The 18545-nt window shown below is 38.3% G+C and overlaps 1 protein-coding gene across 7 annotated transcripts in view; it reads left to right on the plus strand.

Annotated features, from left to right (window-relative positions):
• The first annotated feature begins 459 nt into the window (after positions 1–459).
• Positions 460–18545, plus strand: part of FAM184A (family with sequence similarity 184 member A) — a 72958-nt gene continuing 54872 nt past the window's right edge. For 5 of the 7 annotated variants that reach the window (XM_088161878.1, XM_088161879.1, XM_088161881.1 and 2 more), the window contains exon 1: positions 496–627. In XM_088161878.1, the coding sequence (XP_088018004.1) occupies positions 598–627 (30 nt within the window). In that variant the 5' untranslated portion in view covers positions 496–597. Of the gene's footprint in view, positions 628–18545 lie in introns of all 7 variants that reach the window. The other 2 variants (XM_088161876.1, XM_088161877.1) reach the window with 1 other exon arrangement.

Here is an 18545-nt window from a genome sequence, read left to right on the forward strand (position 1 = left end):
CGGCTCCCGGCTCCCGGCTCCCGGCTCCCGGCTCCTGGCACGGGGGGCGGCCGGGGGGGGGGGACACGGCGCGCGGCCCGCTCGGTGGGCGGCGCGCGCGGCCGCGGGCGGGGAGCGCGCGGGCGGGGCGGGCGAGTGACGCGGGGCGCGCGGCGTAAACAGCGCGGCGGCGGCCCCGGGAAGAGCGCGGCCACCGCGGCCCACCGAGCGAACCCCCCCGCCCGGGGACGGACGGGCGGCCAGGGGAGGGAAGGGGAGGAGAGGCTGGCGCCCCTTCTCGCAGCGTCCCCGAGAGCTTTGACGCCGCAGCCCGGTGGGGGCGGCGGCCGAGGGAAGCGCCCGGGGCGGGAGGAGCCGCCTGGCGCAGCGGATCGCGGCCGGGGCGCCGGGCTCGGTCCCCGGTGAAGCAGGCGGCGGCGGAGCCCGAGCGGCGGCAGCGGCGGCAGCCGGGCGGTGAAGATGGCGACCCCGGGCATGGGCTGGCAGCAGCCGCAGCACAGCTACGGCGGCGGCTCCGCGCCCGGAGCGGGAAAACTCGGCTCGGGCTCGGCACAGGCGGGGCTGGGCGCCGAGCACAGCCCGGACCTGCACTTCAAAATGAGCAAGAAGATCGCCCAGCTGACGAAGGTGAGGGAGGCGCGCCGGGTCCGCAGCCATCTCGGGTGTCTTCCTCCTCCGCTCTGTTTTCCTTTGCTCCTTTCCCTCGTGGGGACAGCGATGGGCCTGGAGAGCGACGGACTGTCGGGGCTGATGGCAAATCAGCCATCTGCTGATGGGTGGGATGCGGCCGGATTTGTAGCCCGGAGGCCGAGCTGGAGCGCCCTCGGTCCCCGGGAGCATGGCCCGGTGGCGGCGGGCGGGAGCGGTCACGCCGCGGTCCCGCAGGGAGAGCTCCGGCGGTCCGGGAGCCGCCACGGGAGCTGCCGCAGTGCCGGCCCCCGCTAGCGGCGTCCGAACCCCGCCTGGCACAGCCAGGTATCCCGGTGTGCGGATCCCCGACTGCTGGGCTGGTACTGGTTATTTATTCTGTGGAAATTGTAGCTGCTCTTCCAGCGCTGTAATAAGCCCTTCTGCGAGTCTGTTTAAATGGAGAAATTCAAGTGATGCTTGCCTTCCCTTTGCTGAAGTGTTGTTATTTAAGGTGTCTGGTAATAGCTTAAATGCGTTAGATAGTGAGGGTGAAGTGTGAGAAAATTTCTGGTCTGCTCTTGCTGATTGAACAGTTTTCATTATGTCATCCCCAGCCTAGAGAAGACATCGTTTCTTTGTGAGAGGCTGTAGTCAAGCTAGGAGGTGTTTTCAAAGCCTATTGCTAAGGCAGTGTTTCAGATGTGACTGTAGCTGTGATTTAGTTGGAATAACTTAAAACAATGCTTTGGTGCTGTAATCTCTCTTGTGTGATGCTCAAGCTGTAAGCAAATGGCATTTTTTAGGAAATGAGAGGCAGATTCTCTTTATTAAAGAGAAAGCAGAAGAAGTAATATTTGTCAGGAATTTAATAGCTAGAACGCTTAAAGGTAATTTTAAAGTACTGTGGGAACTGCCAGTGTTCTTTACATGTATACTAAAACGGATGAAGGTGACATTTCATTGGACTAAGAGTGAAGAGAATGAAGACTGCTGGCAGCCTCACAATGGAGACAGTTCACATTTATTTACAGTTGATGCACCATTGACCAGTTTAAAATAGTATTTGTCATGGCACACTGTGCACCTTAATGTGTTGGAAAGCTGATAACTGAGGGGTATCTTGTCCTTAAATTGAAAGTCCAATTTCTTTTGATGGTAATATCAGTGGAACTCTAATTGAATAAAAAGAAAAGTTGAATTAAAATAAGCTAAAGGATCTCCTTGGTCTTGTTCCATGTGCATACAAATAATGAGTAAAACATTAAAGATATTACTACAGCTTTGTGCTCCCTAAAAAGTGTAAAAAGGACCTGGAGCCCCTAAATGTGCTTTAGGTTTACCTTAAGGCCTAGGTGCATATGTAAAGTAATACTTTCAAAGAAGAATTTATATCTGTGTGTGTGCGCCTTCAATATATTTCCCTTACTTTCTCTAGGAAATTACCCAGCAGTTTATAGTTCATTTCTGAGACAGCATTCCACTTCTGATGTGAAGTCATTTGTGTGTTACCCATGAATTCCACATCACTGGGCATGTGCCCTGTGCACTCTCACTTGTTATGCATCAGATATCTTGAGGTGGATGTGAGTTAATTGTGGATTTAAATGCATGGTGCTGAAATATTTTGAACTGCTGTGTTAGAAAGTGCAAAGAGACTGACAGTAAATACTTCTTTTTCATTTTTCTTATGATCCACGGTAGAGTTCATTTAAGATTCTATATATTGTATGCAAGTCTGTCCTGATTTCAGATTAGTGTAAATAAAACCTATGAGTTGTTTTCTGCTGTGTATTTCAAATAATTGCAAACTATGTGCTCATGCAGGGAGTTTAGAAGTGAATTAGGCTTTTGCAGGGCTAGAGTCTTGTATATTTCCCGGTGACTTGCAGACTCTGGCACTGTTTTAGTTTGAATGTTGTGTTCTGTTTTCAAATTTTAGAGAGAAAGCTTGGGAAATCAACTGATCTTTCTATTGAATGAAGGTCTGGAATGAATTATAGTACTTTTAAATGTAAACTAAGGTGTATATAAAAATACTTCTATTGCACCTATTGCAAAAATGAAATTAAGACTTTAAAGATTAGGATTAAGATTACAGGTACTGTGTAAAATGTATTTCATTAAGGTAGAGGTGCACAGTGCACATTTTGACGGTTTTGTAGCTAGAGGGCTCAGGTCCTACATTTCTGTTCACCTACTTGACCTTTCAGGAAGGGAGACTTGAAAGAATTATAGAAACTTCTGGATGAAGTATGATCTAAACTTTCTAATCTCCTCTAGAAACTGAAGACTGATTTGATAGCTGGCTACAGAAATTAATGCTTGGGAAAGGACTCAAGTTAAAGGGGAAAAATATAAACATAATGGACTTAATTTCCCTAAGTGAGATTTAACTGGCAGAGAAGAATTAACTTCACTTTGCAGAAGAATCCTTGAATTAAGGTGTTGCAAAAAAGATTTTAGGATATGTCTGTTTAGGTCTTTTGACCAAATTCTGTTGTTCTAGCTTTGTGAAATGTTTACCAGCGTGTATGCATAAAATTCCTCTTCAGCAATCCAGGAATTTTTTAGGAGTACCGCTTCTTAATTGTGCTTCTCAAGTTGTTTAATGTCTTCTATATAAGGTACTTCTTGCATGTCTTTTAACTGTTTTACCCATTTATTTAATTTTTGTTCTAACTTTTCCCTAAGAGTGTCTTGAAGATATAATAATTCCCCCTGTGGATTTAGAGCAGAAGGCACTTTACCAGGTTAAAACAAACCCACCAATATAGTGTGATAAAGGAAAATCTAAGTATTCAATGTCCAAGGAGTACACACAGTTAAGTTATCCAGACAGCCTTTTTCTTCTGACAAAAGCAATGTGACTCCATAGGTTACTTTTGCCTCTCCTTGTGCAGTTTGTATTATGAACTGTGAGAAGGAGCAGAAGAAAATGCTTTCCCCACAGAAGATGAGGGTCACGCATGAATTAAATGTAAAATTCCATAATTAGGATTCCTGAGTTATGTTTTCGCATTACGTAAAGGGAATCTGATGTTTTAGTCAAAACAATACAGGAACACAAAGTAAAAGGTGAAATTTGCTTAATAACCAGATATAATCGGTAATTTGGAGTGAGGCAAAATAAGGTATGAATCCATTTCACTAAGCAAAACACTTCTGAAGTGCTTAACTAAATTTTTACTTTCGGGTGGAACAGATTTAACTTTAATATGCTTAATTCACAGGGGAAGGTGAAACAAGTGGTTAGAAATGCAGGTCTAAAAGGACCAAGATGATACTTCATGTCGTTTCAAAGACTGCAGTAGATTGTAACTGAAGCAGTTTTAGGTCTTCCTCTTCAGTATAAGCTCCTTATTTTCTGGCATTTCGGAAGATCTGTGTACCAGTTTGGGATAAAGTAGCATCTGACACAAAGATTAAAGCCAACAAGAAGTAAACTGCGATTATGAGATTGCATATATGTATTTGTACTACTGCATGCAGGAGTGCTAATGCAGTGTTGAATTATGCCTGCTGCAAATGAAAATATACATATATATTTAATTAGTTTGCATAAGACAACTGGATTAGAAACAAAAAGCAAGGTGCTGCCATGCTTGCATGAATAGGAGAGAATGGCATTAGTATTCACGTTTCCCACAAGAGTTCAGCTGGCTCGTTTCTCTTGGATTTGTTGGGGTGTTGCTTTTTTTTTGTTTTGTTTCTTCTTTCCTTCTGTCTTTGTGATGTAGTTTGTAGCTTGAGCATTTGTGATTGAGAAATCCATATCCTAGGAGTTTCTGTGAAGTCTGTTGCGCAAGTTTTGTGACATCAACATAAATCTTTGACTTCTACAGAATAGCTGCATGATTTGTGCTGGGACTATAAAAAGAGAATCTTTAGTATTGGTTTGGTTGTGTGATATTTGTTGCAGAAATTTTACATTAACTGGAGCAGCTCTGATGAGAAAGAAACACCTGGCATTCTTGATTGATGAGAAAATATAACCTGGCAATGTGGTCTTGCAGCCCAGAAAACCAATCCAGTGTGCAGGGCTGCAAGAGGTCAAGAGAACTGATTCTCCCCCCCTCTACTTTATTCTCTTGAGACCTCACCTGGGTGCTGTGCCCAGCTCTGGGGTCCTCAGCACACAAAAGACATGGACCTGCTGGAGCAAGTCCAGAGAAGGGCTCAGAAGATGATCAGAGGGCTGTGGAAAAAATCCAGAGGAGGCCACAAAAATGCTCAGAGGGCTGGCACATATCACTCCTATAAAGACAGGCTGACAGAGCTGGGGTTGTTCAGCCTGGAGAAGAGAAGCCACTGGGGCCAGCTTAGAGCACATTCCAGTACCTAAAGGGAGCCTGCAAGAGAGCTGGAGAAGGACTTTTGATAATGTCCTGTAATGATAAGGCAAGGGAGATTGGCTTTAAACTGCAAGAGGATGGATTTATATTAAATACTGGGAAGAAATTCTTTACTGAAGGGGTGATCAGACACTAGAACAGATTGCCTAGAGAAGCTGTGGATGCCCCATCCCTGAAAATGTTCCAGGCCAGGCTGGATGGGATTTTGAAAAAAAGTGGTTTAGTGGAAGGTGTCCCTGCCATGAGAGCGAGGGTGGAATTGGTGACCTTTCTGGTCCTTTCCAACCCAAATTATTTTATGATTCTGGAAGAAGAGTCTGTAAGTGCCGTGAAGATGATCTCTACCCTACAGTTAGCATTTTTGTCTATTTAATGAAAATAAACTGTATAAAACACTTATGTTTTCCCTTGGTACATACTTAGAGGTTGATGGTTCAGTTCTGGAAAGGTTCCAGAAAACACAGTTCAAAGAGGATGGTAACAAAGTTAACCAAGGTACATCATTCTTGAGTAAACAAGAAACTAGAATCCAAGACTCCTGAGACCCGACTTCGGTTCTCAATTCTTCCAACAGCTTCTTGCCTATATTTGGGAAACAAAATGTTTGATTTTCCTTCTGTCTTCCTGTGTTAGAGCGAAGTACTTAGACAATAGGCATTAATGTTGTTGTTAATCCAGTCAGTTTCTAGGGGATGTAGATAGTAAATTTATTTCAAAAACTGAAGAGCAAATTTAATGATCTTTAATTCAGATGCTTATGTTGTTTATTGTATGGACTCTTTTTCTGGGATGGTTAAAGGTCTCCCTCAACAATCACAGAATGCAGTTTTATGGAAGTAGGAGCTGTAAGGTTTAACTTATATAAATGATTCTTAACAAAATGTTTCCAGTGAAACTTGGTCAGTTTTTATTTGGAAGTATTCTGCCTCGGGAAACAAAACAACTAAACCTCTTGCAGAAGGTTCCTTGTGCATAAAATTATAAGAAAACTTAAAAAGAAGAGCCCTTAAAACCAGGGAAAACATGAGAATCTAAAAATCCCTGTGGAACTGTTTTGATGTTAGCTGTCATCATGTTGTAGTTGATGCCATTAACAGTTTTCTAAAAACTTGGGATTTAGCTTTTTAAGCAGCCTTATGTCATCTCTCCAATGTGTGTTAACACTGGCAGTAGGCCAGTATTTGTAACAGTTCTAGGATTGCATGAAAAGAGCTGAAATTTTGAGGCGGGTGTGATTTAAGTACATATTTAAATGTCAGTATTTTCTACATTATTCCTACTGGTAATGTGTGAATAAATATTATGTTACTACATTAAAAATAGTAGCAAGGACTAAAAGATCTAAAAATGTAATATTAGATATTCATTAATTTACATTTCTCTGGAGATATTTAACTTTGTTTTGTGTTAATTATTCCAAAGATAGCTGAAGTAAGTCCTCTAAGAAGGGAGAGATTTCTCAGGTAGGAAATGAGAAACTTGCTCCAGAAATATTGTGTCTACCTTAAGATTTTTCTTTTTAAAATCATGCTAGTATAGCCTCTCCATCTTCCCTGTCAGACTCTTTCCATGCGGTGTTCCAACTGTGTTCTTATTCTGCAGTAATTATGGTCTTAGCAAGGGATATTCACAGAAGAGAAGTTTTCTGTACTCATGATAGTATAAAGAGAAGGATGGATCTGGCTAAAAATGTCATGTCTTTAATAACATCTGGTATAGTACAGAAGAAGTAAGTAGAGCTTTCAGGCTCTCAATATCTTCTTCAGAACTTCAGTAAAATCATGAGTTATTGTCTTTATGTGAATACTTCCTAGTTGATGCACTGTGAATTGCTTTAAAGCAGCTGTGACTTCTAATTTAGACCTGAAGAAGCCTTTCTTACCTTCCACGCTTTGTAGGACAAAAATTACAGAATTGGTGGCTTAGTTAATAAGGACCACATATCTCTCAAATGGTTCTTCCCTTCATTATCATTGCAAACCTATAGGGTTTGCAACTGCAGGGGTTCTATGTTGACCTGATATGGGTATATTTTAGAGCTCAGTGTTGAGATGTGTGAATTAGGTCAATGACTTTACAGTCTTTTATCACAAGACATCAAGAAGAAAGAAGGAGGACAAGAATGAAATATTTTTAATATAAAAAAGAAATATACTCAAATGAATTCCTTTGCTCTCCACCCACATAGTTTTAATGGTTGACTGGTAACTCAAAGTTCTTCAGGGGCTGCTGATAACTTACAGTTTTAAAGATATTTCCTGTATGTGTGTGTAGTTGAAAGTGTGATGTTGAAAACTGTCTGATCACACATTCACATATGTTACTAGTCTAAAATGCCTCTTTAATACACTTGTGCATTATTTTGGTATGGGTTTTTTTTTTCTCCTCATTTTATGAACATCCAAAAGAATAATAAAATGAAGAGATAAATAAATAAATTGGGGGAAAGGATAAATAATATGACATGGCAGCTGGGGACATAGTTTAGTGGTAGACTTGCAAGTATGAGGTTTACAGTTGGAATTGATGATCTTTAGGATCATTTCAAACCTAATGACTCTTTAAGATTCTATATGCAACCTCTTGCTTATTATTCACTGCTAAAATTAAATAATACAGAGTTACAAGGAGCTGGAGGACTACTAGATGTTATGGCTCTGGTCTGGACTTCAGCTGTTAAATCCAATACATCAACACTGTAAGGATATTTACAGAAAAACTGGAATGGCATGGATTTTACTACAAACTTCAATGTTAACAACATGTCAACATTTAAAAACTGAAGCAGAAAGAACATTTGGGACATAAATGAAACCTAATACTGCAACACCTATGAAGTTTAAAATCTGGCAACCTTCAGCTGCTTTTATATAGGACAATATAAACGTTACGAAAAAAATTAAGAAATATTTTGAATATATATTAATTTGGGGTTTTGTTGCTGTTATTGTTTTCAGTGAAGTACTGCATTATGAAAGAAGGCTGTTGCAATTTTCTTTTTAGGTGGAAGTGCCAGTTCAGAGTTAATGCAATACTGAAATGCTTTCCTTCAGATGTAAAAGTTGTAAGCTGGAGAGTCTTTTATGTATATTTGAAAAGGGAAACGAGTAGTTGAACTCTGTAACTGTACAAGGTATTTATAGATTAATTATTTCATACACTTGTAAATTAGTATAGGAACAACACTCTGAAGTACTCAGTCCTGTAAGGAGTTTTGATTTGACAAGTCTTACAAAAATGTGTCAGCAGAAGACAGTCTGGTGTTTTTTTGGTGTTGTAGGTGTTGCAGTATTATCAATGTGCAAAGAATTTCTTTCAAATTGACAGACTTAGCACTTCTTTAGAAGAAGTCAGATTGCAAATTAATATTAAACATTGAGATTCTCTGCTTTCTTCAAACACAGTAAAATTGTATTTGGCAACAATATTGCTTTGCTTTGGATATTTCTGTATTGTCATGCAACCTCTTGCTTACACATACTTGATTTTTTAATGTATAGAAGTACAGTTGGAGGTGTACTGCATCTAATGCATGCATAGAAGTGTTAATTGTCATAAGCCATTCTTTTGGTACCGCAACTTCTAGCCTTGAGAAGCTTCTAAGCATTTAAATTATTTCAATATCTCATTCTCTTAACTCAGGCTTTGGCTTTAATAAAACCAGTAATTTTTTCAGTGATAATACTATTTTCTACCCTTCCAGTTCTCCATTGAAGCTTCATTCTCCTTTGAACTCTACTGAGGAGGAGAATATGATCTTAAAATAGTCAGTAAATTTTTCTAACTGTTTGCAGGCTTACTAGTAAATAAACCCAGCAAATCTCCACATAACGTTATGAAATCAGATGTATATGTCTCTTGGCTGATAAAAGTTTGGCAGTAGTAAGCCAGGCATCTGGGTATTCTTCTAATGACTGATGTCATACCAGTAACCAAAGGCATTGCGTTCCAAAAATAACCAGAAGAAACAAAACAGTCTAAAGCTATTCCCCATCTTGTCCTACTTAATGCATATTACCTGGTTCTGTTTCCTCAGTCAGGCTCTTCTAACTGAATCTAGAAGGCTAGGAGGAAGAAGAATCTTTTGCTGAGGTTGTCACTTGACTAGGATCAAAATGACAGCTTTTAAAAATAGCTCATGTTAAAAAGTTCATGAAGTCCTTCAAGATGCTGCCATTAAATGAAAGACGACCTTTTAGCTACAAGAAGTAGCATGAGATGAATATGAGAAGTACTGGTTTTCTAGTTTAATTTTTATGCGATTAAACTAATCTTTTCAGCAAATTTCCTAAAATACAATTTCTAGAAACCTGAACTGTAATGAGTTCAGAAAACAGGTGTGCTCTAATCCAAAGATTTTTATTTGAACAGTGTTTTTGCTCACAGTGTGACTGAAAGCTGTAACTTTTAGTAAAGGGTGTCTGACACTGCCTTCTCAGATCTAGTATTTTGCAGTATGGATGCTGATGTATTTGGATAGGTTGTACTAAAATGCATTGTAGTAATCGTCTGTGATTGTCTTTGTCCTTTTAAAATTTGACAAATTAAGATAATGGGAAATTATTTCTTTAATAAAGATTAAGGAAAAGGGCTTGTTTTTTTATTTAACTGCTTTGTGTGATTGTAAGTTTAGGTTTTACACTTAAAATATAGTTCATTGTTGCTTGTTGTAATAAGTAATCAGTTATATGTTTATATAAAAAGAAAACAAAACACCTTGAAAACCTATATGTCTTTCTTCTCAACATCAACCTGTCTTTATAGCTCATTTATTGAAGAAAATACTTTGTGTTGTGTCACAGAGTGGTAGAAATTTATTTGAAGTTTTGGGTCCATTATTTTGTCTGTGTTGTTCACTAGCTTTCCATATATTGTCTAACATTATAGTGTTAACTTAGAGTTATATGTCATATAATTCAACCAGTCCTTTCCCCAACCCCCCCTTCTCATTTTTTTCTTTTAAGAGCATATGTCCATTTGCTTTATGCTGAGTCTGGACTTCGGCACAAAGCTCAGTTTACATATTCTTCATCTTACCTGGTGGCCATTCTTTCTATTCCTGTGATTCTTGTCTTCCTTTATTTCCATACTCTGCTTCACACCTTGTGAATGGTCCACACTGTGCATTGAAAAGGTATATATGGCAATTTGATTTATTAGGTATATTCTGTCTTGTCTCCAAATATCTAATGCATGAGTTTGTAATTCTTATCACTTTGGGCAGACACTGCTTTAGGAGGTACATTCTGAACAAGTGAAGAGCCCAAAGCAGGTTTGGTTTGGTTCTTTTCCATAGCTGTCAGTTGATACTCTAGAATAAACTAGATTTCAAATACCAGATTGTTGGGAGGGTGAGGCTGTTGTTTGTTGCTGGAGTTTTTTGTTTTGTTTGGTTTTGTTCTTGACAAAGCTGTTTGTGTAATAGACTGTTTTCCTCTAATGGAAATTTTAAAATGTTTTAGGTTGGGGTTTTGTTGTGGTTCTTTTTTTGTCTGTTTTTTTGTCTCTCTGTTTTGTTTTTTGGTTTGGTTTGGTTTTTTTTCCTTATGCATCTATACTCTGTGGTCTTGAGGGAAATGAAATTTCCTGCTTTCAAAAAACTCTTAGCTTGGCAAAGTTGTAGACAGAAGTAACATAGCTTCTCACTCTAGGAGAATTACATACTGATCGTAAACTCTAGCTTCTGTATAGGCCTATATGAAATTTTGATAAAGGTGCTCCCTTAATTAAAGTCTTGACTCACAAGCTGTATTCAACTCTACATTCACTACTAATCTTGAGCTTCATCTGTTCTCATGTATAGAAAAGGAATTCTTATAAGAAAAGAAAGAAATGAAGAAAATCCTATGGTCTTGGAAGCATAAAAACCCAGTTGCTTTGTCGAACAATTGAGTGTAGCCTTAAGTTTACCTATAAGAACTAATTGTATCACAGAATACAATCTATATATATTTGGTGAAGTGTGAGGCTATAGGTGCTTTTCTTGGGAGACTTGTGAGGCTCTCCTCTTCGGAAGAGGAGCCTTGTTGGATGCTTTGCCCGTGGGCTTTGTTGGGTCTGTGTTGAATTTTTCTCTTGACCTGTGTCCCCCTGGCTGCAGGGGCGGGCAGCAGCCACAGCTCTCCATGGTACTGAGTGTGGGGCTGCCTCCACGTCTTATCCTCACCGGCACTGGTGTCAGCAGCAACCAAGTTTGACTTGGTTTATGCAAACCAGTACATTTCCCTGTTGGCAAGACCCCGTTAGAGACCCAGTTTATATAACTACAATTTCCCAAATGTTTTATGTAGTTGGTGTGGCGAGCTATAACATTGATTCGGCTGAACACTGTGGAGATCAGTGCAGTGAATTATTTCTATGAAATAGAAATAGTGTGCCATGCTGTTTTGTAGTGTCTTCCCAGAAACTTGGGAGAATAAAAAAATAAGGACAAAGTGAAAATTAAAAATAGGCACTGGTGGTTTTCAGAGTTCTGTCAGTTAGTAAATTAGGAAATGTTTGAGAATATTTGAATGAACAGCAGCATTTTCTTAATTTTGTCAGGACTCTGAAAGTGGGGTCTATGTTTGATTTTCAAAAGCTGACTTACAGAATATACAACAACAAAAAAAGATTAATTATTTGGTCTTACTCTGTTCTGAAATAACTGCAATTTTAGCTTTAAGTGTCTTAAGAAGCTGGAAATACAGTTGTCTTGTCATAAAATGTACTAAAGATATATTTTTTTATTTCTGGATGTTGTCCAGCATATCTTAGGTTCACAAGTCCTTAAAATAAGAGGAAAATGCTTCTTGAAACATCATACTACTAAAACCCCTTACTTTGGTGATTAATAAAAAACAGTGATCCAAGTTTGTAGGATGAGTACCATTTTCACCCTTTTCTTCCACTTAGGCACTACTACTATTTACTTTGGGAAGTTCTGAACTTAATGTTACTCTTCTCTGACAGAAAATTCATTTGTTTGCATGTTGAATAATTTTGTAGAATGAGGTTCTCTAGGGATCTATATACCTGAAAGGCTAAAATCAGATATGCAAATATTCAAGAAATAAATCTGAGAAGAAATGCAGCTCTGAGACAAACACAGCTTGAGAATAGCCCCTTGGCCTATCCTATATTCCTTGCAGCAGTTTAAGGTCTAGTCATATAGCAGATGTGTCAGCTATATGATTAGAGGGTAAATGGGATTCTTTCTCAAAGGGAGGCAGATTGGGGAATTTGTACATCTGTCACTAAATCTTTTTTATTTTTATTTTTTTTCTTCAGTATGTTTCTCAAGATTTAACTGTCTCGATAAATTGCCTGAAGCTACTCTGCTACAGATTTGTAATGTTTTGTTTTTTGGGGTTTTTTTTGCATAACCTGATTGATAGATGTTGCCAGAACTGAAAACGGGTTTTGATTTGGTGTTGGTACTGCCTCACCTATCCCAGCACAAGCGTATTGATTTGTGGTTGCAAGTACATCCTTCCCAAGTGAGCCTGTAACAGGAGGAAATAGTTGTTTCCAGTTGAATGAATAATGAATTGGGATACGTAGTGAATTAGTTGGATACTCTGCGCTGAGTTCTAGTGTATTTTATGTCTGGTTCTGTGATTGAAGACTGCCCAAAATATAGGCAGTATACTGAGAACTTAATGAAAACTAGAAAACCAACAAGTACAAGCACATGTTTAACTTTTTATCTGTAAAATGAGATATTTCCGAAATGTACATAGCTCTGTTTTTATGCATCAAGCTTGTTAATTTTTAATGAGCTTACCATAAAAAACCTTATACTTTCATGGAAGAGATTTTGCTTTGGAAATTATATTGTTTGCAGTCTCTTTAACCTTTAAAATATAGGTAGAAAGCAATGGAAATTCTTTTAAGGATTAAAATTAGGAACAGGATCTGCTGGAAACAGAACAGAGCTAAATATCAAAAACTTTCATCTTTATTAGAACCTTTCCTGACTGTAATGGGAGCAGTGGTGGATCAGTAGCTGAAGACTCTTGTGCTTGGTGTGTAAAAGTTATGTTAAAAACCCACCAACAAACCAAAGTTTAAATGGTATTTGCTAGCTTGTTTGAAATTTAACTTCAAAAAAGTATCGGAAAACTTAAGTAAATTTGCTGTTGACTGATAAATGTATAAGTCTGAAAACCAAATTGTTCCATGCTGTCTCTTAACAAGTTAAGATGTGAGTTACAGCTTTTTGTATGGAATTACAGCTGGTGTATTGACAGCTGCATTGTACATAGAATAGTCTTAAAATGGGCTTGGAATGATATCTCAGTGTGTTCTTTGTATATGAGTTGCGTAGATAATTCTTAAATTTTTCTCTTAACTAATTATCTCTCTTGCAGTATGCCACCAACTTAGCTTTTTTTCTATTTCCCTTTTTGTGTAAAAAATGGAATGTTTTTGCAGTAGTAGTCAGAGCTAAGCATGTTTGTATGAGAGACTGAATATATATAAACTGACAGGTGCGTGGTACAGACCTGTACCCACCGTAGGCCTTGAGCTAATTATTTAATGTGAAGTTGCACACAAGTGCTTGGTGATTTTTTTTTCTTTCTCAGAAATCTACTTGTTTGGTTAATATGTATTCCTTGATTTAAGATTGCCAGTGTTTTCTCATTTGTTGAATTAAAAAAAAAGGAATTAATAGATGCTGAAGAAAGAAGACTTCTTGGTTTCCCTTTAATCATCTTTATCATATTTGCTATCACAGATTTTCTTCTTACTATAGCTAATCACAGCCAAAACTTGAGGTCTTGATGAAGATTCTTATTTGACTGACCCATCAAGTGTGGGGAATTTTTTTTGAAAGTGAAGAATTCTGAACAATCTTACCTACAGAATTCTGTATGATTAATTGCTTGAAGAATAGGAGTTAATGTCTCCCATTTCATGTGGAATAAAGTAAGTATTGTAAAAGAGGCAAATCTGGCAAATCATTTACATGGTAAGTACTCTTAAAATAAGCTCCTTGTGTTCTTGCTGCCAAAGAGAAGCAATAGTAGAAGCCTTCATTGCAAATGCATGAGACGAGTCTTTAAAAACATTCACTAGGGTGGCTCTCCAGAAGATTATCTCACTGATGAAGTTTGGATTCAACAGGATAGCCATAATAATAATGTATACTTGTTGAAGTGAGTGTTGAGAATTCTACTTTTACTGTATTTAATGGGACGAATAGAAAAAAGAGCTGCTTTAGGACAAAGCAGTATAATTGTATGGTTTCATCAGAGCATCAGTTTTCTTGTAGGTCTCTGATGGAGACACTACAGTTTTCCTGCTTATGTATACATTTTTTTTCCACTTTATTGAATGGTTTAGAAAACTTGTGGTGGAAGGAACTGCACAAACTTTAAGTAGATAGACTAGATACTATGAGAAAAAATGTATTTAGCTTTTGTTTGTTTGTTTTGGGTAAGACTGTTTTTTAAGGAAATTTAAGTTTGGTTACATCTCCGCTGTTCTTTGTCATGTGCCTGTGAGTTTTCTCCAATCGTGTGCTAGACAAGTAGACATTAAAGTAGATTGAAAGGTGGCTGAACCTCTGGTCTTTGTGTTGTGGTCAGTTGCGTGAAGCTCAGATGAAAGCTGGTCACTAACAGTGTGCCCTAGAGGTCAATCTGTTTAACATCTTTGTCGTGACTTGGGTGATGAGACAGAACACACACTCAGCAAGTTCGTAGCCAATACAGAAGTGTGACAAGGGGCTGATAAAACAGATGGGTATTCAGAGCTGGACAGGCTGGAGGAATGCACCACACAAAACTCATGCAAAGGCCTATCTGGGGCAGCACAGCAAGGACGTGGTTGGAATCGACTGGCTGGAAAGAGCTGGGCACTAAAGGCCCCGGGGTCCTGACAGACACGAGCTGAACCTGGGCCAGCAGCATGCCTTTGGCAAAGAAGGTCAATGGCACTCTGGAGTGTGCTGGAATGAGTGTCACAGCAGTGCAAGGGAAGTCCCTCCCCTCTGCTCTGTGCTGGTGAAACACACCTGGAGTGCCGGGTCTGGTTCTAAGGCTCCCCGTGTGAGAGTCATGGATGTACTGGAGCAAGTCCAGCAAAAGGCCGCTGTGTTGAGGGGACTGGACCATCTGTCATACTGGGAGAGGCTGAGAGCTGCGACTGTTTAGCCTGGAGAAGGGAAGGCTCAGGGGGATCTTATCAATGTGTGTGTACACCAGATGGTGAGGAGTAAAGAGGACTGAGCAGGCATATTCTTAGTGGTGTCTCATGAAAACAGAAGGTAATAGGCACAAACAAAAACAGAAGAAAACACTTTTTTTTTTTTTTTTTTTTTTTAAATACTGTGAAGATGGTTAAATTCTGGCACAGGCTACCCAGGGATGTTGAGTCCTTGTCTTCCTTGAAGACATTGAAAACCCACCTGAGCGAGGCCCAGAATAGTCTGTCCTAGCTTTGCTCAGGGTCTGGGTTAGACTAGGTAACCTCCAGATGGGTGTTTTGACCTCAGCCTTTCTGTGATACATAGTGTTTCTACAGTAGCTACTGTGTCGAACCTGTAAGCTGTAAGTGTCAAATGTCAAGACTAATAGTCATTATTGTGTAAATACTGAGATGTAGCTAGGAGCTACTATTTTTTTTCATTGCATGATTAGTACCTGTAGGTTACTGGAAAGTATCCCAGTAGGCCACTACAGACTTGCCCTAGATTCATCTTGAGCTTGGCTTTGAAAATAAACCTGGACTCTAAACTGGTAACTCTGCCACCTTCTGCTTACTTTATGATTTTGCTTCTATAATCTAATTTTTTTAAAAAACAGTGGAATTAGTGATAAGTCTTAGCATGAACATGGATTTTATTTTTTTGTTTAAAAATTGAGACTTTTTTTTTTCCCAGAGGAAGGGAAGAGAAATTACTTCAAGGTAGTTTCTTTCTGGGAAAGTAACTCAAATTCTTTTGCAGTTATTAAAAATTCCATTATTCTGGTTGGAATTTCCTTTATTTATTCTGAAAATATAGCATTAAAACTTCCAGAAGTGATTTGTAGTTAATGCCTTCTAGAAAATGGAAAGATGCTGTAGATAAAAGTACTGTGTTGGGAGTCTTGCAGTATATGTTTTTCACTAACATTTCTTTCCTGCATAACTGTGGACTTGCTTGGAAGGCTCCATGCCTTTCCTTCCTTGAACAAGTCTGAAAAGTAGAAAATCAATTATGAGCAAGCAATGTGTTTGTTTTCCAGTCTGCTTTTCAGAACAGTAGCGAAGATTTCTTTTTTGATCCATTAGGGGCTGAGTGGTATATTATCTGCATGGTCTCATCTGCTGTGAGGATCCACTAGATACTCGAATTACATAGAGTCTACAGAAATTATTGAGGAAATTAAACTCAAAATATATCAGGCATTGAGAGGAAAAGACTTGCAGACCGAGAGAGTGGAAGAATGAACTTTGTTTTGGTGGGGAAGATGAAACTGGGAAGACCTTTTCTCTGGCTTATATTGTACTGATGTTTTTTTGGGAAAACTGAATACAAAAAAATCCTTTCATCAGCTCAACACTTGAGGACTCTTCAGTAGGAATGAATAGCGTGTGTGGGTGATAATAATGCTGACTAGGCCTTCCTTTCAGGTTTACAAGCAAACTAAGAGCAAGAGAGATCATCTTCCTTTAGTGTCAACTTCATTTACAATTATCCAAAAGTACTTGTGACATTTTCAGGTGATGGCTCTCAAAAATATTGCTTTGGATCTCCTCTAGAGCAGATTACGAAATGGAGATGCGTCATTTTACTTTACATTTCTGCAGTTGTTCTGTTGTTCTGTATCTATCAACCCTGCTTTAATTTCTTCCCCCCTTGCCAAATAAAAGAAAAAACAAATCCCTTTCATTCTAAATATTTGAAGTCAGTTCCCAATATTAGTGGGTATTTGTACAAAAATTATATTTTCCTAAAAAGCAGGACAACTCAGCTTGCATACCCTTAGTTATTAAAAAGCTATGTGTTTCTAAGCCATATATTGAAAAATCTAAAACTAGGCAATGATCAGACATGTTTTCATCATAAACATCTAGTGAAAAATAATTGTTTAAAAACATGACACTTCAGATCATAAAAATTAATAGGGGGTTAGATTAGAAGGTGAAATAGATTAAAATTTAAGAGCAAGTTTTTAGTCTTGAACTGTAATGAAAGTTAGCTTGAATGATGAAGCAAGGAAATAGATTTAGAAGGAAATAGGACAGTAATTTTTTAGAATTTGGATTATTTTGAGTGTTATGACTTACTCTATATAGTACAGATGACTTAAATGTTTCTTTCTGATGAAAATAAAGTAGATGAAAGTATAGATTGTGATTGTATGGAGGATAATTTAGCTCAGTTTAGTAAAAAAGGGAGACTTAAATTGTAATTTAGATCAATATAATAGCTTAAGACTGAATTAGACATTACTTATAGTGGCCTTTTCAAAAAACGATTGATTTTAGAACAAAATGGAAAAACTTAAGCTTTGCTTTCAGACAATAAATGGAATCAGCTGACTAATCTTAGCCCTTTTATATGATTGGTTTTTTTCTCTCCAAATTGAGATTCTCTGAATGTGATGGAATTGTTATTGAAATATACTTTGCAGAAAATTTCAACTTCTGTTCATCCTTTTAGACTCTGATTGCTTTAATGTCAGTGCATGTCATCTTTTAAGGCATTTGATCCTACTGAAGACAACTCACTTCCTCAGTGCCATCTCTCATATTTTGCACCAAAAGGCTGTTTTTCTTCTGTGGATGCTTTTTCAAGGAGTAATATTACTTTGCTTTTTGTTAAGAAAAGGAATAATTGGTGAACTAGAAAGTGTGTTTTCCTTCTAGAAATGAATAGTGTGAGAGAAATTTCCGAATAACATTGGGAAAAAATTCCAGCTTCATTAACTGTGGCTTGACTGCCTATTAGGATGTAATTTGATGATACTAAATACAGAAATTGGAAAGGGAAAGGATGAACTTATTGTAGCTAACAGGTGATTAAAGCATTAATGACATCTCTGTAATGTAGGTCTGAAACAATGCTGATGATTCAGGATGAACAAATAATTTTTAAGTCATAGTGCTGAAGTAGTCTTGGAAGCATTGTAAATAACTGTTTTATTTTGATAATATTTGTATAGTAGAGCTCTCCTTATCAGTTAAGCAAGTGTGAGGTTTAGTACCTCTCAACTTGATTTGCAAGTGCTAGTCAAGTTTAAAAATAAGGGTTGATTTTCTAGGAGCCATTACAAAACATTTAATCTGTTTTCTGCTAGAATTTTTTCCCATTCTGACTAACTTTTGAAGCTGTTTCTAAACAATTTTCCCTCTTTCATAACAGTCTTTCTTCAATGTATTCTTGTGTTATATTGGAACCTGCCATGATGAAAATATTTTTGATGTCGTAATGAGATTAAAACTTACATTGAACTCTGTTTTAGCTTATTCTGCAAGCTGGTTTTACAGTTTGGCACAGAAAGCAAACTTAGGTGCAGCTAGCAAAACTAAATGTCTCAGTCAGACAGGTAATAAATGTGTTGCTTAGAAATGGCTATGTTTGAGAGCAGT

Source organism: Sturnus vulgaris, chromosome 3, assembly GCF_052056855.1.
Source record: "Sturnus vulgaris isolate bStuVul1 chromosome 3, bStuVul1.hap1, whole genome shotgun sequence".
Classification (NCBI taxonomy): domain Eukaryota; kingdom Metazoa; phylum Chordata; class Aves; order Passeriformes; family Sturnidae; genus Sturnus; species Sturnus vulgaris.